Source organism: Grammomys surdaster, unplaced genomic scaffold, assembly GCF_004785775.1.
Source record: "Grammomys surdaster isolate TR1022 unplaced genomic scaffold, NIH_TR_1.0 136, whole genome shotgun sequence".
Taxonomy (NCBI): Eukaryota; Metazoa; Chordata; class Mammalia; order Rodentia; family Muridae; genus Grammomys; species Grammomys surdaster.
Window position 1 is genome coordinate 14,672,611 of NW_021604594.1, and position 22,141 is coordinate 14,694,751.

Here is a 22,141-nt window from a genome sequence, read left to right on the forward strand (position 1 = left end):
ATACTCTACACACATACAAAGTGACCGGATACTGAGAGTACTCAACATAATATGAGGGCCCGGACCTCAAACCCAGCAGGAGCCTCAGTGTGAATCCACAAATGACACCTTCTCTAGCTCTGGCAGTGCGGGCTTCTCTGTGGCGGAAACACACAGGGAAGTATCCCTGTGCGGGTGCAGTGAGGCATCCTCAGGATGGGAAAGTGGCTGCAGTTGTTCTCAGCTGCCCCCCAAAACAGACTGTAAACCACTGGGCAGTGCATTATTTTCCCAGCATTAACTATTAAGTGTTCTAGAGAAGACAGTAAACTAGCCTACAATTAAAGTTACAGATTTTAATGCAATATCATTTATTTCACTGTTAGACTGCTTCAACCCAGTCGGCTCAAATGTAGGACGTCTTAACCACACATTCGGTGACTTACTTATTTTTATTGAAAATACAAAGAAAAAGAGTCAATAAACTTAAAACCATTCCACATCCCCTTACACTAACAGCTCAAACTATTTAGCACACCACCGTCCGCATGCGTAGAGGCGTTACAGTGTGAGTACTCGCTTGCTCCGTGCTTACCTGACATAGACATCATACTCTACAGTCTTCCTAACAGTTACTGTCATGGTGGTATACCTCAGTATTTCATTAGCATTCTTTAACATAAAGATTTTCTCTGTACTGTGGTTACTGTTTACAATGCAGACATAAACATTCTCATGCATTTACATTTGTCATCATTCTTTAGTTTAAAAATAATGAGAGCTCACAGGGCAAAGGATATAGTCATCTCTAAAAATTTTAATTTCCTTCCGCTGTGTGTGCGTGTGTGTGTGTGTGTGTGTGTGTGTGTAGTACAACACACATGTGGAAGGCAGAAGACAGCTTTCAGGAGTACGTGTTCTTCTTCCACAGTGGGTTCTAAGGGTTAAATGCAGCTCTTGGGCCTGCGAGGTAAGCAACCTCACCTGCTAGGTCATCTCACTAGCCCAGGACAGTCACTTTTATGACTCTTTATAAAAAAAAAAAAAGTACCGTATAACAACTCCAAAGGGTTGTATCTATTCAAAAAGCTACCAGAAGGGAATATTAAATAGTCTTCTTAAAAGTTTTTTTCAATCAGAAGTAGTTTTTATTTAAAGTCAAAATTAAGTATTATCTCTTTAAAAACCAAATAATAAAACCAAGCTGGTGTGGGACAGATAGTCTCCCGTTCAGATGAGTTACTTAAGCAGCGCTTCCCCCTTTTCTCAGGTCATGGCACATTTGGGAAGTGACCCTGCAGGCACACAGAGGAAGATGGAAAAGGGTATATCTGGTCCATAGGCCACCCAAGCCACATCTGGCTTCAAAGGTCCAGGGGCTCTTGATATAGAAAAATCTATGTCTCAAAGTGCCAGTGTACATGGTGAAGAAGTTAGAGTCACAGATGTGTTCAGAGACTGAACTCACAAAATCTGGTTAGTGGCAGAGCTGGCAAATAAATGCAAATTCTCCTCGATGCATTTTCTACTGCCTCGCAGCTGTTCTACATGCTTTCTGGCCCTGGAATTCAATTTTATATGCAGACATCTATCTATAAAGAGGATCTGCCAACATGCTTAAGCCAGAACCTAAACTAGCAATTTATATCCAAGCTAAAAATTAAACACAGCCCTTAGCATCAGCAAATATTTGACTATTTTCTCAGTCATTTTTTAGAGTTGCTATTCTTTTAAGTTGAGTTGTAAACTCTTTGAACAATAACAATCATTTGTACAATGTTTAGTATAGCTCTGACAGTAAATAATGAATACTAGCAATAAATTATATACACCACCAAGGAAGGAGACTGTAAGTAAATCCACGTTCTAACTAATTCTAAAGGGAAACATTTTAAAGTGTTGTTTTGTAGAGGTAGAGAAGGTTTCCTCTTTACGTTTCCGATTCCTGCCAGCTAGAGACCCGTAATACACACAGGTACACCACAGGCTTTTAAAGACAGGGTCTCAGTGTAGCTTTGGCTGGCCTGGAAGTTGCTATGTAGACCAGGCTGGCCTTGATGTCCCTCAACTTAAGAGATCTGCCTGCCTCTGCCTCCCAAGTACTGGGATTAAAGGCATGTGTACCATGCCCAGCTGTATCACAGACTTCTAACAGACATTTCATAACTCAGAAGGAATGATTTTGACCTATACCCAGTGTTGATGCTACCAGGAAGAGAGGATTCACTACAAAGGCTTTTCACCTTTACCAAACACTCCATTCTACCTTTAAAAAGCAGAGATTCTAGGAGGGGTTAACTCTCCTAATTGAACTGTTATACATACATCACATTTTTCTTATGTTATTCCCATTAATCACTGGGTCTGGGAATGGTGCAGGGTTAGAATTAAAATTTTCCAATGCCCTAGCATGTGCCAAAACAGAATATCAAGGCACCCCAAACTCTACACACTTTTTACTATGTCCCTAGTGATGACCTGGTTAGTCCTGTGGACTCAGACATTATACACACAAACGCATCCATGAGACCGCATGGCACTTGGGAGATTGCCCACTATTTCCCACTTATTAAGATCTGGATCATATTTCTCAATACTCTGCAGATATGTCCCCTTTGAATAGGAGTAGCCCCCGGTTACATAGATGCATCCATTCATGATGACGGCCCCACACTCCATCCTCCTTTCCATCATGGGTGCCGTCTCTCTCCACTCGTTCTGTTCCGGGTCATAGCACTCTGTGATCGTAGTCTGTCCGCCGACTACGTAGAGCTTGTTTTCAAATGGAACTGAGCACAGTCCATATTCTTTATGGAAGGAGAAGAAAAGAACAAAATCTTAACTCTGATAACAAAAGGGCTACTGTACAGTGGGTACAACAGCTCTGCTATTTAGATCACAAAAGTAGACACATAGTGACATTTTGATTCTGTCATACTCTGCTGTACTTAAAATCTAGTCCCTGCCATCTGACTCAGGTGACCTGTTCCTTCTGCATGGCCATTAGTCCTCAGGGGGATCATCATCATTACTGTCTACACACAGTGGCCAGAAGAAAGCCACCACACCATCTCTCTGAGAACTGCCCACCATATGGAGCTTGTCACTGACGTCTATCTTCAATCTTGACACCTACCAACTTTCACACGATAGCAGTAGCCTCCTCCTGACAGGACATTAAACTAGGGAACCGGTGTAGCTTTCTCAAGATCTCAGCAACCTTGTGACCACGGACAGACTACCTGATGTCGCAGCCACTATACTTGCTTCAGAGGATGGCCTGGCTAGCATCCCTCACACTGCCCGTCTGGTCAGGGAAACGGGTGAGGAAAACATACACAAACGTTACTGAGGCCTATGGCTAGCATACTCAGCCATCTTGAGAGGTGTCCCCCAGCAGAAGCTCGCTTTGGGCTTCTGGGTCCTGTGGCTGGGAGTTTCCTCTAGAGGGGCCTATGTCACCTAGCCTGTGCTAGTGCTTTTGGTTTGGGTCTCTCCTGTTGGCTCCTCTAGGCACCATGATATAAAGCCAGCCAGAGACAAGAAAAGCAGCACACCAAGTCCTTTGATCTGGGGTGTGACCAGAATTGGAAGCACTGAGGTGAAGAACACAGGCCTCACCTAACAGGACACCTGCTCCTTGACTGTCATTACCGCTCAGGAGGGAGCACGGCCTGGCTGCCAGTCCTGACCACCGTCCTTTAATGGCCCCCAAACCATGATTTTTGTTTGAAATCTTCTCAATTTTAAATTTTGGTAACAAGCCAATTCAAAAATAATTTAAGCACTCTGGCAGCCAAATAGAACATACTGGTAAGATGCTAATTGCTGTCTTTAAAAATTATCTCAACAGGAGATGAGATATTTAATTTAAATTAAATTTAATTTAATACAAATTAAAACTTCATGACTACAACTGTGTGTTTTTATTGATTTATACTATACTTTTTTGGGGGCTGATTTTCAAATTTTTCTGCCTTCTAACACTAGGCCTAAGTAACATTGCCTGTTAGACTCTTTTTCAAGTATCCAATACTTGAAAATACTCTTTATATACAACTTGTAGACTTTGTGGGACACTTATTTTTTATTTTAATTGTTTTTCATTTTGTGTCTATGTGCAAATGCCTTCATATGTGTACATATGTGGATCTTGTGCATGCCTGGTGTCCACAAAGACCAGAACTAGACTAATGAACCACCATGTAAGTAAGAGAACTAAACCTATGTCCTCTGCAAAAGCATCAAGTACTCTTAACCTCTGAGCCACCTCTCTAGGCCCAGAACACTTATTTTTAAAGGGATCCCCTTGTACAATACATATTAAAATATTAATGTAAATAACTATTTTCTAATTGTTTCTTGTTGTTATTCTTTTTGTCTAAATTATAAATCTGATCTTTCACGTATTGTATTTTGTTGGGAAGGTAATGTGAGCACAAAATAAGCAGAGTAATATGGGACCCAGATTTTAACACGGTGTCCAGATGGGAAAACACTGAAGAGCCAGGGCCAGGCTACTGGTTAAACCTCACTTCTAACAAACATTAGATGGCTGATCTTGAACGATATATTTAATGTCATCACTCCAACCACCTGATAAACCAGTTAACACCACCACCTCTCTAGCTCACAGCATTACTCTAAGGTTTAAATACAGCAAGGGAGCTGGAGAGAGGCTCAGTGGGTAAAATGTTTGCCATGCCAGAGTTCAGAACTCTAGAACCCATGTAAATGTAAATGCACAATCCCACTTCAGGGGGCAGAAAGAAAAGGATCCTCAGGATAAGCCAGACTGGCCCAAACAGTGATCTCAGGGTTCACTGGGAGATCCTACCTCAATATATAAGGTGGAGCACATTCAAGGAGATGCTATCCATCTTAGGCCTTACCTGAGTGTTCTGTGAGCCTGCGCACAGTGTGCACACACATATCCTCACATACAAGCATGCACGCCACATACAAGCACACCAAGTAAATACATACATAATGTCATGGTTTAAATATCTGAGTGTTCCCCAACAGACTAAATATAAAGACTTGGTCCCCAGGATATTGATATTAGGAGGTGCTATGGATCATAAAAAGGTGGGGCATTACGAGAGACCCCTGAAAAGTACTGTGTAAGTCTGGCTAATCCCTCTCTCTTCTTCCTCAATGGCTGCTGAGGTGACCACAGCTTTCACACACGCTCCTGACATCACCATTTCCTGCTCTCCTCAGACAGCAGACCAGTCTTGGAAAAGAACCTCCACACTGTGGACTATAAACCTTTTCCAACCAAGTTAGTTGCCTTGGTTATTTCATTGCAGTATTTATTGTAAAGAGACAAAAATAAACAGATTAAGACATGTAAAATTATTGGAATAGTGTGCCTAGCCAATACTGAGTAAACACTAGCTTGTTCAGCATGAGATACTATCATTACTTTCCAATAACTTTGTTGATCATAACAGAAAGTGATAGGAGTATTATCTAGGCTAGACGATAGGACTAGACTACTAAGACCAGTGTCTACACGATCTATGTTTTCAGAGCTAGAGCAGCCTGAGTTTCCTCTAGTGTGAAGGTATTAGCAACCACAGATGCAGCACCAGATGCAGCAGAGATGAGACAGATGCACAAGGTGGAAGCAACTGCATGGGCTGAGAGCAAGAAAGGCTGCTCCAGTAAGCAGAAGCAGGCTTCTTAGTGGTCACATCGCAGACTATGGAATCAAGACAGACAGACTGTGGATCTTGGGTCGTCACTTTCAAACTGTGTGTTTTTGGAATGGTTACTCATCTTTTCTAAGTAACTGACCCTGAATTGCCAATACATAAATCAATGATAACAATACCTATACACAGAATTTCAGTGAGAATTAAGGATAGTGTTGCATGTAAAGTGCTTAGTCAATCCCTAACCTACATCGTATGCACTCAACAATGTTAATTAACTATTGCTGTCAGTCACACATATCTCAAGCTTGCAGATTTTAATTTCCCTCTCCAGTAAACCACTAAAACCCTGATGTTCTTCAAAAAAATGATTCAAAATAATAGGGTGGCATGATATGAATTCATCCAAATGCAAACTCTCAAACTTATGGTGTAACTGTAAAAGCCTAGCCTACTCACTCTATCACAGTGGAGCTGAACCCAGGGCCTAACCCATGCTAAGGGCAGGCTCTTATCACTCCCAACCCTGTGTGACAGGCCAAGCGTAAAAGAGAGCAAAAAGGGGCCAAGGAGATAGCCCAGCTGATAAAGTGATTGCCACACAAGCCCGAGGACCTGAGTTTAGATCTCCAGAACTCACATACGATGCTGGGCTCAACAATGCATGCCTATAATCTCAGCAATGGAAGTGTGGGGACACAATGACCTTAGGAGCTTTCCAGACAGCCAGTCTAACCAAATACAGGTAAGTTCCAGGTTCAGAGAGAGACCTGTTTCAGGCATACACCTGACATAATCTTCTAGCATGCACACACACACACACACACACACACACACACACACACACACACACACACACCCCACAGAAGCAGGGCATTTCTTTGATAGACAACACTTTTCTTTATGACTGTTAAGGTAGCACACATCCAGGGCTCTGCATATCTAGGAACAGGTGTTTAATAGTCCTTGAAATTCAGAGTGAACATGCCTCTAAGAGAGAAGAAACACTCGCTCAACTTTAATCTCTATGCACCGTCCCAACTATCCTAATGACAACAGTTAGATACTTGACATAGGACTCTGGTTACCTGGGTGTGGGCTCGCAGTAATAAGGCTCCATTCGTTGATGTCTGAATTGTAACTCTGCACCTTGTCATACGTGCAGCTTCCTCTGTAGCCACAGTGGCCGCCAATGACATAGATGACTTCATGTAGGACGCAGGCAGTAGCATTTCCCACACCTGTATGTCAATTAAAATCACATCTTAGATTGTTCATGCTTTCCTGAGATGAGTGCTGATCTGTTACTGTTTTGTTGCTATGGGTAGTAGAGGCAAAGCATTGTAGTAGATGCCACGAGGTCAAAGAGTGAATGCTAATGCTCTGTGTGCTCTTCAAACACTTAGAATAACTAGAACAGAGTTATAGGAAGGGAAAAAAATACTATCTATAGAGAGAGAGATGCTAACATGACTGCTCAGATCAGAGAGATACTCCTTTTGACTGGAGAAATCACAGCAGGGTGACGATTTGCCCAGGGCGTGGTGGTTAGGACTCTGGCAAGCACAGAGGAAGCTGCTCTGAGCAAGGGAGAGCCTCACAGAGACTCATCAGGAGAGCCTCGCAGGCTAGCACAATGGGATTCTCACATGAGAACTAAGGATAGAATGTAAGTTGCAGCTAAAGGCCTGGGCTTCATTCAGGAGAACATTTCAAGTTTATAAACAGAGGCAGGGATGGACTAAAAATGAAGGAGAGGACTCAGATGTAGGGACAGAATCACCTCAGGATTGTAAGGGCCAGACTTAGAAGGAGTTTCAGGTGTCAACAGAAGGGCAGAGGTGAGAGATGGGTCAAACAGATAGGCTTCAATGACTAGATGAACCAGGCTGGTTTTGAGGTCTTGAACGGGGAAAACCAGGAGACTCTGACTCCACAGAAAAGTGAGGAGGAGAAAACAGGTTCGGCCAGGTATGAAGGGAGGCTCAGTTTAGTTGAAGATGTGCAGTTTTACGTCTTTCAGTGCAGTTTATGTTGATCTCTACTTCAAAGTAAGAGTGTGTTGTTATGTAAAAAGTAAGTGATGAAAAAGAAAGGCTCTGGAGTTTCAAAGAGGCCAAGGACTTATTTCTTCTCTGTGTATCATATCCCTAAATATCCTCCCCCAAGGGAAATGAAATTGAAACTCAACTCTACTCAAATGTTTACGTTACCAGAAAAACGTGTTACTTCACTTCATAATGCAAGTAACACCAACTGAGGAAACATAACATTATATTCTTTCTACTGGAAAACGGGAAACTCAAATTTTGGTGTAAGCCTATCCATAAGAATAGTATACATCAAAACTGCACAAAGTGGAGCTGAGTGGTGCCCTCCCCCGGGTTAGCTAGCTAGAAACAAAACTCAAAATTTTCAAATGAAAACTATACACCTCGCCCCTTGTTGGTGACTCTTGCCTCTAATCTCAGTATCTGGGAGGCTTAAGAGGAAAGACTATGAGTTTGAGGCCAGCCTGAAATGCATAGCAAGGCGTTGTCTCAAAAAATAAAATAAATAAAATAAAATAAAATAAAATAAAATAAAATAAAATAAAATAAAATAAAATATCTCTGTGACTTCAAAAAACAGCTGGCCCATGGGGAAGGATGGCACAGTACGGAGACCTCCCATACTGCTAAGAGTAATATAAAAGCATAGGGCTTTCTTTCCCAGTAGCTACTTGGGGTTGGTACCCCACTCCAACCCTAGCAAACACTGTTTTAAATATAATTCTTTTTTTTTTTTTCTTTTTTTTTTTTTCCTTCCTCCCTTCCTTCCTTCCTTTCTTTCTTTCTTTTTTTTTTTTTTTTGGTTTTTCGAGACAGGGTTTCTCTGTGTAGCCCTGGCTGTCCTGGAACTGACTCGGTAGACCAGGTTGGCATCGAACTCAGAAATCCGCCTGCCTCTGCCTCCCAAGTGCTGGGATTAAAGGCGTGTGCCACTACTGCCCGTCTCAAATATAATTCTTAAAATTTTCAATAGAGTAATAAATTTCCATCCTCAAGGATATATTATCTATAAAAATCATCGACATTGTTATCACTGAGAAATAAAAGCAGAAACACCTGCAGGTTTACAAATGCTGCTGAAGTATTTGAACTTGGCTTCTTTTTTTTTCCTATGGGAAAGGAGTCAGAACATTCAGGACCAGCCTCTGAATCAGTAAGCCATGGTTACGCTCAGGCAAAGCCAAAACCCAGACAGCTACAGGCTCTCTGCTACCTTCGCTCACACTCTCACCCCACCACATTCACAGCGGCTTAAGAAAAGCAGACCTCACACTGAAGCTTCCCGAGTCCCACATTCTGCTCCGTGCGGTCCCCAAGTACACAGCCCTCTAGTCTTCTCCAGACCCTCAGCTATCTAAGGATGCTCTCCCCATCGGACACATGGGAAAACTGGGCAGAGGGGATGAATCACTGGCCCAAGTTTGGCAGAGAAAGCCAGAGCTGAGACCCAGGCGGCTTGGCTCCAGAGCAGTGTGTGATCGTAAGACCATCTGCCTCTAAGCTTCCGGCTTGTCATCCAAGGATCACTTCAGGTCAGATTTCCAGTCCAGGTCACATTCCCACACCCTCACTACTGTTAAAAAAGAAACAGAAAGGCCTGGGAAGAAACATTTGGGACAAAATGACACCAGTTTGGTAAGGATTTACCAGCTGTCTTCTTTTTTTTTTTTTTAAATGAACTCCCAAGCACTAAGGCTTAAGGGCAATAAAAGAAGATTCTAGATAAACTAAGATTCTAATTAAACTGTTTTTCAGCTGAAGAGAAGAAGGGCAAGGCTAAATAATCTCAACAAATGCAGTGTTTACGCAGCAAACACTGAGACTCAATATGCTTGGCTCTGTAGGGCACAGGAAGTAAGACGACCTCGTCTCTGCCCTTTATTTTGAGAGAAGCCTGCATCACAAAAGCACAGGTTATCTCTCTATTTCTGGGGAGAATGTACAGTGCTATATTCCGAAGGGACTAACCATCCAGAGTTTTAGTGAGAGGCCTCATGGAGATGATCAGTGTATTCTGACAGTGGGGAAAGCTGGCTGTTAAAAAGCACATGGGTGCCAGGTATGCTAGTGCACACCCTTAATTTCAGCACTTAGGAAGCAGAGACAGGCGGAGCTCTCTGAATTTGAGGCCAGTTTGGTCTACATAGCAAGTTCCAGGCCAGCAATGGATACATAGGGAGAGCATCTCAAAAACAACAACAACAACAACAAAACTCAAAACAACAGAAACAAATCAAAGTTAAAAATACTTTAGAGCAAATAAAAAATAAAACCATAAATTAACAGTCTTTACATTAAGACGAGGTAAGATACAGAAGGATGTATAGGGGAGAGTGAATTATACTATTTCCTTACACAAAGTAGCTTTCTGTTCTAACTTAAACAGTATTCTTTTTAAAAATATTAAGACACTTTACTCCAATTAATTAACAAATTTTAAAGATGGAGTCTTATATAGCCCAGGCTGGCCTTGAACTACCTATGTAGCCATGAATGACCCCAAACTTCTGACTGTCATGATCATGGGAGTGAGCCACAAGCCCAGTTCATATGGTGATGGTGAAGGAACTCAGCTTAGGTGTGGAAGCCATGCACTCTACCGACGGAGTGGTTTTCAGAGCTTTCTTTAAAGTCCAGACAGGCTGTATTGTTTCTACCCGAATCATGCTGGGCTGAATCACTTATTTAATCTACTGTAGTTCCTCAAGACTATCTCAGTGGAGAACATTCTTTCTAAAAATTACTTCTCAAAGAGCAGAGATTGCTAACCTAAGCTCAGGCATGTAAAAATGCAGGACAAGTAAAAGCTACACCTACCTTTAATCATGTTTGCGATAGGAAGCCATTTCTCTTTCAGAGGATCGTAGAACTCGGCCTCTTCTGCAGGAGCGCCTTTTCTGTAACCACCTAGTGCATAGACACAGCCCCCCAAGGTGACTGCACAGTGGTAATACCTGGCATTGAGCATGGGCAAGCCTTCTGTCCACTCATCTCCTTCACTGTTATAGATCCACACTGTGTCAAGAGCATCTATGTTATCTGTCCTGTACCCTCCGGTTACATAGATGTTGGGTCCTAAGCATGTAACACCATAACTCTCCCTGGTATAATCTGGTATTTCTGCTCCCTGAATCCAAACATTTGTCAAAGGATCCCATATGTGGACCTCTGATAAAGGATGCCAGTAGTAGCCTCCAATGATATACATGGTGGCTGTGGACCTCTGGGAAATCTCTTTATGCATGGGATTCAAGGCATTGTATATTAGGGAACGTATCTTATTTTCTGTTAGTAAACAGCTTCTTTGAAGGCCTAAAGCTGTCTTTAAGTACACTGGGTCTATATCTAAGTTGATATAGCTTAGCAGGCTGTAGAGGCATTCAACTCGATTCTCTACGTCATGAGCAGTCCACTTAATGACCGGCTCTAGGATAGCTTCTTCCTTCCAGACACTCAGATTCTTTCTGGACAAGATAAAGAGAAACTTTTCAAGGCTGATTTCCAGAAATTCTTCTTGTTGCCATACTTCCTTAAACCTGGAGCACAGGATTCTTCGAGATTCCTTCTCTAGCTCTGAACACACATGGAATTCTGCAAAAGAGTGCATCCCGATACAGTTATCAATATCCAGGTGCCTGACCAGAAACTGCTCACAAGCCTTCTTTACCGAAAGAAACTGCAGCAGATCCGCTGCTTCAAGAAGGCTTTGAACATTTCTCTTAGTTATTTCAATTTGAGAAGTATATGCATAATTTACAAGGCCTTCCAAAATATCATGGTGGATGCCAGACAGTTTTATTTTACTTTTAAATTTTTCTTTCATGTCAGCTGTGAACATTGCCTTAAAATAATTGCTGCAGGCAGCTAAAACAGCTCGGTGACAATGGAAGATTATGCCTGAAGGACACTGAAGGGTAATATCAGTAAATAATCCATCCATGTAAAACGTTCTGAATGCATCCAGAAAATCCACTGGATGTGACGAATCCTTGAAAAGATAAATGTAATCTTCTTGTCCTTTTAGAGCCATGGCTGCAATAAACATAAACAAACACGTTTTCAGCTTTGTGTATTAACTAATAATTAATGTTAAATATCCCAATACTCAGACATGGATGGCATCAGGCATATTCCAGAACTAGACTAAAAATCAGCCGCCCAAACACCATATGCGAAATGCTCCGAACTATTTATACGATGGTCCATTTAAAATTAGAATAACTAAATGAGGATTTTTCAGTTATCCATTTGTTATCCTGGCGTACTACCCCCAGTCATCCAGTATCTGCACTGTCCCAGTCTGGCAGTACCCCGAGAGTCCACAGGCCAAGTGTCCGAGGGGGTCACCCCGCAGCAGCCCGGCCCCAATTCAGCGTTGTTGGTTCTTCCCCTCCCCCTCTCGGTTTCAAATCACACTGAGATGCCACCAAGATGGAGAGAATCTCAGAAAAGGGATCCCTGCGCCCTGACGCTTGCTGACAGCACAACAGCGGCCGGGCCCGAGCTAGCTTCTGCAGCCCGCGCTAGCGCCTGGGCCCGGCCGGCGTTCCCGCCGGGAGAGCGCCCCGCCCCGGGGCCCGGCGCGGGGGTTCGGCTCCGGGGCGTCGCGCGCCGCCGTTGGCCGGTGCCCGCAGCCTCTGCCCGGCCCGGTGCGCAGGTGTGGACGACCCCGCGGCGCCCGCGCGCCCGCCCTCCCCACCGGGCCCGCACCCTACGGCCATTGTCTGCGTTCCGGCGCGCGCGGGCTGGGGGCGGCGCGGCCTCGCCCCCCGCGCGGCCCGGTTGCCTCTCCGGCCGACCGGGGGCCGCTCGGCTCCGACCTACCTCGCTGGCGGCGCGGAACGTGAACCCGGACTAGCGGCCGGCGGGGGCGGGGGCGCCTCCCGACCCTCTGACCATCTTTGGTAGCGCGCGGCGGGGCGCGGTGGAGGCCGCCTGCTAGTGCAGCTCCAGCCCACGAGCCGCTCCGGCTTCGGTGGCCCGCGGCTCCCCGCCTCCACCCGCAGCCCCCTCGCCGCCCGGGCGCCGCAGCCCGGGCTCCCGCAGCAGGTGGGCCGCGTCCGCCGGTCACCCCCGCTCGGCTCGCGCGCGCACGCCCATCGCACCGCCTGCGAAGAGAAAGCCCGAGTCCCCAGTCACCGCCGAGGGGAGTGTGTCCCCGTACCTTCCTGGTCCTTCGAGACCTCTTGCCGGCCCAGGCCCGTGGGTTGCGGGGAGAGAGAAAGTGGTGAGAGAAGGCGGCGAAGCTAAGGTCTTCTATTAGGGCTGCCTTCAAATGCCACAAGTAGCCGCTTTCCCACAAACTCCATGCTGCCTCCAGCAGAGCGCGCAGGAAGGAGCCTTGGGGCTGCTTAGCACACCAGGAGTTAACCTGGAAGCTTCCAGGAAAAGTGGGGGTAGCCTGGGTCAAGGCTGAGTCCAAGCACCTAAGATTCGAGTTGTTGTGTTAGAACACAAGCGGCTGGAGGGGGCAATCTCCAGCCTTCTGGTGATGCCCTTTGTGCCACACTAGAAAGTCCATTTTCTTATTGCAACAAAAGCTAGTATCAAGTGTTTTTAGCAGTAAGATTTTGAATAACTTAGGAGAACCTCATAAGGTCGGGAAGCGGTAATTAGATTTGAAAGATGGTCCGTGGCTGTCATGGAGCTTACTGGAAGGAGGTCACTACAAATCAGGACCGGAGAACTAAGGTTGTTCTTAAAGTATTGCCGAAATGAAAGAGTATACAGATACATAATGGCCATACCTTACATGATGAGAGAACTCTGAAACACCTAAGAAGCGCAGAAAGCCAAGCCACAACCTCTGCTGAAATTGCACCAGAACAACCAGGAAGCCAACTTGGGTTTCTATCCCCACTTCCACTTCAAGACCAACCAGGGAAGTATAAATATGTCAAACCGATCACTTGTGTTTGAAGCCCACCCCCGGGTTTCCCAGCCAGCAGCCTCCAATCAGATATCTGGGGTGGCAGAGGTGGAGGCTGCTACTGTCCCCTCCCCCTTGCTTTTTCCTCTTCTTTTTCTTCTATTTTTATCCACGCTTCTCATGTCCCTGCCTGCTTTGAGCCTCTGGGAAGGACAAGTGATGATGATTGGCCTTCTTGCCAAGCAAGCTCTGAACAAATAACATGCTTGTTCCTTGAGTGGTTTTAATTTAATTCCACATCCAAGTGTTGTTCCGGGGGAAGTGTTGTGTAGAACTTTACAACCCCACCCCAGATTTCAGAAATCTTCATTCTGTTCAAGAGCACCAAGTAATTCCTAGGAAACAACATCAAACAAACAAACAAACAACAACAGAAACAAAACAAAAACTTGAAATGTTTAACATCCCAGAGTGTGGTCAACAATTTAATACCACAGCAAGAAAGCAAAGGAGACTTCTACTGGGGGCCTAAAGTTCACTCTGTCACTTAACATACAGCCTTGAGCAAGCTACTAGACCACACACACACACACACACACACACACACACACACCACACATACACGGAAATAATTTTTAAAATTTATTTGTGTGCATGTGTGTGTGAGCATGCTTGCACATGTGTGTCCGTAACATGTGAAGAGCCTGCAGAGACCAGAAGAGAGATAGCATTGGATCCCCTAGAACCAGAGTTACAATGACTGTAAGCTGCTATGTGAATACTGGGGCTGAAAATCCTCTGCAATTGCAGCAAGTGCTCTAAACCCTGAACCATCTCTCCAACTCTATAGGCTAGGCTCTATACTAACTTGTAGAATAACAAGAATATGACCAATATATGCATATAACATATATGTATATGTGGTAGAAACATGAGTATAACAGTATATGATCAATAACTCTTGAATAGAAAGGTTCACCATATTAATATTTGTGCAGAGTTTTTCAGGTTGTTATAGAAACCAATTAGAACTTTTGTTTCTGAGCTATTGGTAATGCCACAATCCTCTAATCTTAGCAGAATAGGCTGAGGCAGGAAGATCCCAAGTTTGAGGCTAACCCACTGAAAATAGTAAGGTCCTGTCTCAAAACAAAATATTTGCTTACAGCAATCCCTAGTTCTGAATTATTGCTTAAAACTATGTTTCCTAGGGCTAGGGATAAAGACCAATGACTAAGGTGTTTGCCTCACAAACACGAGGACTTGAGTTCAGATCCCACAATCCACATGAAAAGCAGGTTGGCATGTGTTTGTAGTCCTGTACTCAGAATGCAGACAAAAATGGGCTCGTAGGGCTCACTGAGAAGCCAGTCTAACCTAGTCCATGAGCTACATGCCCCAGTGAGAGACACTGTCTCAAGGATAGGCAGTTCCTAAGGAACAGCAGCAGAGGCTGGCCTCTGGTCTCTATGTACAAGCACACCATGTGTTAGCCTCCCCTTGGCAAAGGAAGCACAGACCCTGGGGCATACTGCAAGAGTAGTTATTTTTCACCAGATACCTTATCAAAGAGACCTCAAGCAAGTTCATATTCCAGCAAGAAAAAAAACCACACCAAGCAAAACCCAAGGAGATCACTGCAAAAGTGAGTGGGGTCTGTCACATTCCAGACACATGAGACGCACACATAAAACAAACAATGACAGAAAACAGGCCGTCCAGGATTCCAAGCCTTCATATAATAAAAGACCAATCAGAGATGAGACTCAATGATTCTTAGCAGATACTGAGCTTGGCGTAGAGTTGACAGTGTGTCAACATAGTTCACTTTTCGAAGGAATCCTGCTTTCTAAACATAATTATTTTTATCTTATTAATACATTACTAAGTATAGCCTTGCCATTAAATGCTAGATATATTAATTGTGGTATCCTAATCAGCATGAGTAGGTGGTAGGTAAAAAAAGACATTTTTATGTACTTCATTTACATACTGGATTGAACAGGTTACTGATTAAAATCATAGGTATAAATTTATAAGGCTGTTGCATATAGATATATAATATAAATAATATATAATATAAATACATTTATTTAAATATATATATAAATGTAAAGCTCAAGTTACTCAAGGGAAGTTCAAAGTGCATACTGTAAGCAGAAGTTGTACAGTCCATAGAGGTGTATTTGGCTGTCCCCTGGAGCTGGCATGTCACGAAAAGCACTCCTCTTGTCTCCTTCCTGTAATAGAAAAGTGAGCTGGGCAGTGGTGGCACATGCCCTTAATCCCAGCATTCAGGAGGAAGAGGCAGGTGGATCTCTGAGTTTGAGGCCAGCCTGGTCTCTGGAATGAGTTCCAGGACAGCCAGGACTACACAGAGAAACCCTGTCAAAAAAAAAAAAAAAAAAAAAAAAGGAAGAAAGAAAGTGAATATTCTGGGGTTGACGAGATGGCTTAATAAGTAAGCATTATGACTTGTGTTCAGATTATTAGCATTAAAAACTAGGCACAGCTATGTGCAGTGGTACACACTTCTAATCCCAGCAACTGGTGGGGGTTTGGTGGGGCAAATGGATCTCAGCGAGTTTGAGGCCAGCCTGGTCTATATAGGGCAGCAGGGCTATGTAAAGAGATGTTGTCTCAACAAAACAAACAAACAAAAACAAAAAATAACAACAACAAAAATGGGCACAATGCTAGCACTGCAGAGGCAAAGACAACCTAGCCAAATGGGGGAACTTTGGTCCATTGAGACCTTGTTTCAGAAACAGGGCAATGAGCACTTAAGGAAAGCACCTGACGTTAACCTCAGCCTACACAGGTGCAGACAGGTGCACACATTCCTACACATGTGTACCCGCCTCCACATACAAAATGAACATTCTAATTACTCATAGCTTTGCAAGTCAGAAGGTATGGTGTTTGGTTTTTAACTGTCAACTTTTCATAACCTAGAATTCCTTGGGAAGAGAGATGTTTTGTTTTTGTATGGTGTTTCTTTGAATGTTTGAGAGCATTTCACCACACTGGATGTGAACTCACAGAGATCTGCCTGCTTTTGCTGGGATTAAAGGCACAAGCTACTATGCCTGGCTCCATATAAGTAATTTTATTTAGATTAATAGCAAGATGATGCATTACTGTGTATCATGCAGTACACATGAATATCAGCTCTCTGCTGTCAAATTTAAAATTCTCAGAAGGGGCTGGAAAGAGGACTCGGCCATTAAGAGCACTGGCTGCTCTTCAAGAGGACCTGGGTTAGATTCCCAGAAACCACATGATAGTTCACAATCATCCATCACTCCATTTTCAGGGAATATGATGCCCATTTCTGAACTCTCCAGGCACCAGGTAACATATGGTACACTTACATGCATGCAGGCAAAAAGACTGAAGGGCATTAATCTTTGTAAGACATGCCTCGTACTTCCATTTGGTAAATACCCAGGATGCGTTTGGTAAATGACACTGCAATAGAATTTTATCTGGATTTAAACACCCAGGGAGCTGTCAATAGTTTTCTCTGTGAATATACCTTCATATTAAATTTGCCAGTAATCCCGACACTGAGGCAGGAGAATCTTGAGTTCCAGGTCAGCCTGGACTACAAAGTAAGATCCTGTCTCAAAATGTTTTAAGTGTTTGGAGTTGGGGAGATGGCTCAGTAGTGCCCATGTAAAAGCCTCTCAAGTTTGAAGAGTTCTATAATGGTAGCATTAGATTTGGAAGACAGGCAGATCCCAATGGCTCATTGGCCAGCAAGCCCAGCCCACATAGCAAGCTTTCAGCTCACTGAGAGACTGTTTCAAGTCAGTAAGGCAGACCGTAGTGGAGCAGAACACCCACACCCTATTCTGACTTCTGCATGAGTCCATGTGTGCCCAACAAATTCATGTGTACGCACCACTAACTGCCCCTCCCACAGTGCATGTTCATACTGAATTGAGGATAAAATGTTATTTAAATGTGGTTGAAAAGAAGTTGTGACTTCAGTATTTTAACAAAATTCAGAATACAGGGACATTAAGATTGACTTGGCCTTCAGGGGCCCCCGTTCTCCACCTGTTGTCTTGTTAAAGCCCCACTCCCCCCCCCAAAAAAAATATAAATTTAAACGATGCCGGACTGTGTGTGTAGTGTTAGAAAAAAGTGAAAAAAGCTGGCCCACACCTTTAATCCCAGCACTCGGGAGGCAGAGTCAGGCAGATCTCTGAATTCAAGACTGGTCTACAGATAGAGTTCCAGAACAGCCAAGGATACAAGAGAAGCCCTGTCTCAAACTAAAGCTAAAACTAAAACTAAAAATAAAAATAAATAAATATAAAAGAAAGAAGGAAGAGGCGAACAAGCAAAATTTTCATTTTGCACCAATTATAAAATCCTGCGTAGCACCACTATTTAGTTTCATAAATATTTTCTGCTGGTTGTTTACATATACAACTGCAAATCTATCACTTAAATATAAAAGAGAAACTAACTTTCATTCTAAGTAACATTTTCCATAAACAGTTGGAGTCTCCCAGAATGTTCCTGTTAGGAAACTTCCATGATAATATTTTGTTTCCATATGAACCATCATCACACAGACATCACTTTGCATAACATAAACAAGAATAGATTTAGCTCTTGGCTCAGAATAAGTTATCCCATAAACCTTCACAGAACACATCTAAAAATGTCTACGGCAGAGCTAGAGCAGCCAAGAGGGTACCCAGGATGAGTATGGATAGAGGAGTTTGCTCAGTTTGTTGCTGTGTGACTGTATGTCCTCTCATCTTCTTAGATACATAAAGGACTTGTTCCCCCATATCCTGAAATACAGCATATCTCATACTGAGTGGGGAAGTTGCTCTCAACTCCAGGCCTACTCAAGCACCATTAACTGAATGCTAACCATTCCAGCGGCTCCCAGTAGGTACCTTACTGCACTTATCAGGTGTCCCTTGAAGCAGTGTGTAGGAGATGTTAAAGGGAAATCTCTAACTATCCCCTAGAGCTAGTTTCAACAAGGCAATAAAAATTAACATACTGTAAAAATACTGAATATGTGGGTGGGACAGAAATAGTATTGGGAAAAGTACACTAGAGTTATAATTATAACTTGCAATACAAATGGCCTTAAAAGGCATATTTAAAAAAAAATGGGTGTAGGAGCTGGAGAGATGGCTCAGCAGTTATGGGTGCTGGCTTATCTTCTAGAGCACCCAGGTTGGAGTCCCAATACCCACATGGTGGTTCACAACTGCCTATAACCCCAGTTCCAGTGTATCTAATGCTTCCTAAGGCCTCTGAGGGCACGGGCATGGGCACCAGGCACACACAGAGAAATCATACATGTGCATTTAAAAAAATAAATTTAAGTAAAACAATCTGGATATAGGGATGCAAGCCTGTAATCCCAGCACTCAGGCAGGAGGTGCAGGCAGGGGGATTAGAAGTTCAAGATCATTTTTTTCAGCTACCTAGTGAGTCGGAGGCTAACCTAGGCTATGTGGAACCCCAACTTCAAGAAGAAAAGCATATTTGAGATACTAGGTAGATAGCACAATACACATACAATATTTGGGAGAGGAAATTAATTAGTTCCTATCTGTCATAAGAAGTAGGTGACTGAATTAGGTATCAATATATGTGTTTTTAAATTTTTACTATGTATGTGTAGGTGTGTTTGAGTATGTGTATACACACATGTGTTCAGCTTCCCTTGGAAACTAAAAGAAGAATTTGGGTTTCTGGGAGCTGGGGTTATAGGCAGTTAAGATACCCAGGATGGATACCAGGAATCAAACGCAAGCTATCTTCAAAAGTATCAAACATTCTTAACTGCTGAGCCTCCTCCCCAATCCCCAAGATACTAAATACTCACAGGAAGATTGCCATGTCACGGCAAGCTGTAAACTCTGTGAAAAGAATTTCTTTTTATCCAGAGAAAATGTTTTCGATCTGTGGTTTTAGGTCAAACCAGTAATTAGTACACACTTTTATTTAGTGTGTTAACTGCTGTATCTTGTCTTGATCTACAAAAGAGAGAGACAGACTAAGCTGGGGGTGAACTCTGAAAGATCAAACAGAATTAGAAGAAATCTATAGGATATTTTCTCCTTGTTCTTCCAAAAAACATTTGAAGTATGGTGGTTTGATTTTCTTGGAGGAAGTGTGTCACTGGGAGTGGGTTTTGAAGTTTCAAAAGCTTGTGCCAAGCCCAGAATCTTCTGCCTAAGAATCACAATATAGAATTCTTAGCTACTGCTCCAATACCTGCCTTCATTCTGCCATGCTCTGGCCATGATGATAATGACTAAATCTCTGAAACTGTAAGCAAACCCTAACTAAATACTTTCTTTTGTAAGAGCTATCTTGGTAATGGTGTCTCGTCACAGCAATAGAACAGTGACTAAGACAGAAATTGGTACTAGAAGTGGGGGTGCTGCTGTGACATGTCTGACTATGCTATTTGTTGGAGGAATATGAAAAACTTTCGGACTTTGGACTAGAAATGCAGTTGGATGCTTTAAGTGGGGCTTACTAGGCCATCCTAGTAAGAACATAAGATAATGCTGAGGGAAATTTGAACTGTGGGGGCCCAGCTCAAGAAGTTTCACACAGGGAGAAAAGTAAGTGGCCTAAAGACCTTTTTTTGTGATGATTTTGTCAAAGAATGTGGCTGCTTTTTGCCCCATCTTAAAATTTTGCTTGAAGCCAAATTGATTTGGATTAATGGAACTGGCAGAGAGTTCAAGACAATGTAGTATGGACTCTGTTGATTGGTTATTAGTGATCATTCTTATGTAGATCTATAATGAAAAGGAGCAAAATGATAAAAGATAAAACAAAACAAAACAAAACAAAAAAACAAAATGTGGTCTGAGGAGAAAAAAGAGCAGCAGAAAATGGAGTGTTGGAGCCAGGTCCAGTCAAGGAGATGAAAGGGTTGAAGTTAAAGTCTAAAGCCTGAAGCTAAGTGGAATAAAGGTGTGTGTGTGTGTGTGTGTGTGTGTGTGTGTGTGTGTATGTTGACCTCAGGACAGGACGACACCCAGCTAAGCTTACAAGTTGTAGAAAGGAATTAAAGGCAAGCTTAAGCAGTGAAATAAACCATCAAAACAGAAGCTGGTAGCAGTGTATTTGAAAGAGGAGGCTAAATCCCAGCCCAAGCACGCAGCAGGGCTTGGTAGTTTCAACACGTGTAGCTCTGGCTTCAGAGTCAAGAGTACAAGAAAGGCACTGTGGGATCTCACTGTAGCTAAGGAAAGCTGCTGAAGCCAGGCTTGTGTCAGGGATGTCCCTGCGAAGAGGCTCAGAGAGACCATTGTGTGAAGCTGTGAGCTGAAGCTTGCATTATGCCGGAGATCCCAAGATGTTGGAGATGCCAGAGTCAAGGGATACCCTCTGGGGAAAACTGCTAACAGGGAGTAGAACCAGCCTAAGATAGAGAAGTGTGTTGTAGTCAGCAAAGCTGAACAATGCTGTATAGTTAAAGAACACTTGACATCAGACTTAGAGATGCAGAATTTGGCGTTTGCTTTGCTGGGTTTTGGTCTTGGTTTGTTCCCATATTTACTTGCCATACTTCGTTTCCTCCCTTTTGGAATGGTGATGTCTATCCTGTACCACTGTGTTGGAAGTATGGGATCTGGGTTTTTATTTTGCTTTGTTTTGTTTTTAATTTTAATTTTATTTTACATTCGGACCACAGTTTCCCATTCCTCTTCTTCTCCACAGTATAAAGTCTGAATTCTTAGCCAGGGCAGCAAGAGAAAGAAAATCAATACAAACACAATATGGAGATGTCAAATCTTCCCTATTTTCAGGTGCTAGGCTTTTACATTTAAAAAAAAAAAAGTCCTAAAAACTCCTCCTGAAAAAAATTTAGCCAGGCAGTAGTGGCACACGCCTTTAATCCCAGCACTTGAGAGGCAGAGGCAGGCGGATTTCTGAGTTTGAGGCCAGCCTGGTCTACAGAGTGAGTTCTAGGACAGCCAGGGCTACACAGAGACAGTGTCTCAAACAAAACAAAACAAAACAAAATGTCATGCAGAAACACACACACACCACATATGACAAACAAACACATACACACATGGCACACAAACATACACACACACACACCAGAACCTCCAAATACTTTAAAATAATCTTGGCCAAAGAGAACAGTGCTGGAAGTTCTCCTTTCAACTTACACAATAGTCTCTGTAATGGAATAGCAACAAATGAGTAGAAATATAACCCGATTATGGGGGCACATGTCTATAATTCCCACATCAAGGGGGCAGAGGCAGGCATACCTCTGTAAGTGTAAGGATAGCCTGGTCTATATTGAGAGTTCCAGGAGCCAGAGCTACATGCCCTGTGTAAAATAAGTAGATAAAAATAAGCCCACCCAGTTATAGTTATCTTTTCTCTTTTTACAAAGATGCCACCAAACAAACAAAGACAAAACAATAAAACCATCGAACATATTGAAGAAGAAACAGTCTTTTCAAAGCAGGTAGTGAGAAAATTGGAGTCCACCTGTAGAAACCAGAAACTCCATCCTTATTTCTTACCCTGTATAAAAGTCAAGTCTAAATGGGTCAAAG

The 22,141-nt window shown here is 43.1% G+C and overlaps 1 protein-coding gene across 1 annotated transcript; it reads right to left on the reverse strand.

Annotated features, from left to right (window-relative positions):
- Positions 1 to 412: 412 nt before the first annotated feature.
- Positions 413 to 11,720, reverse strand: Klhl23 (kelch like family member 23). Its single transcript, XM_028762984.1, has 3 exons — positions 10,508 to 11,720; positions 6,728 to 6,880; positions 413 to 2,786 (listed from the first exon to the last, which is right to left on the reverse strand). Exons 1-3 carry the CDS (start codon positions 11,718 to 11,720, stop codon positions 2,476 to 2,478), a joined length of 1,677 nt encoding a protein of 558 aa, XP_028618817.1. The 3' UTR covers positions 413 to 2,475.
- Positions 11,721 to 22,141: the final 10,421 nt, after the last annotated feature.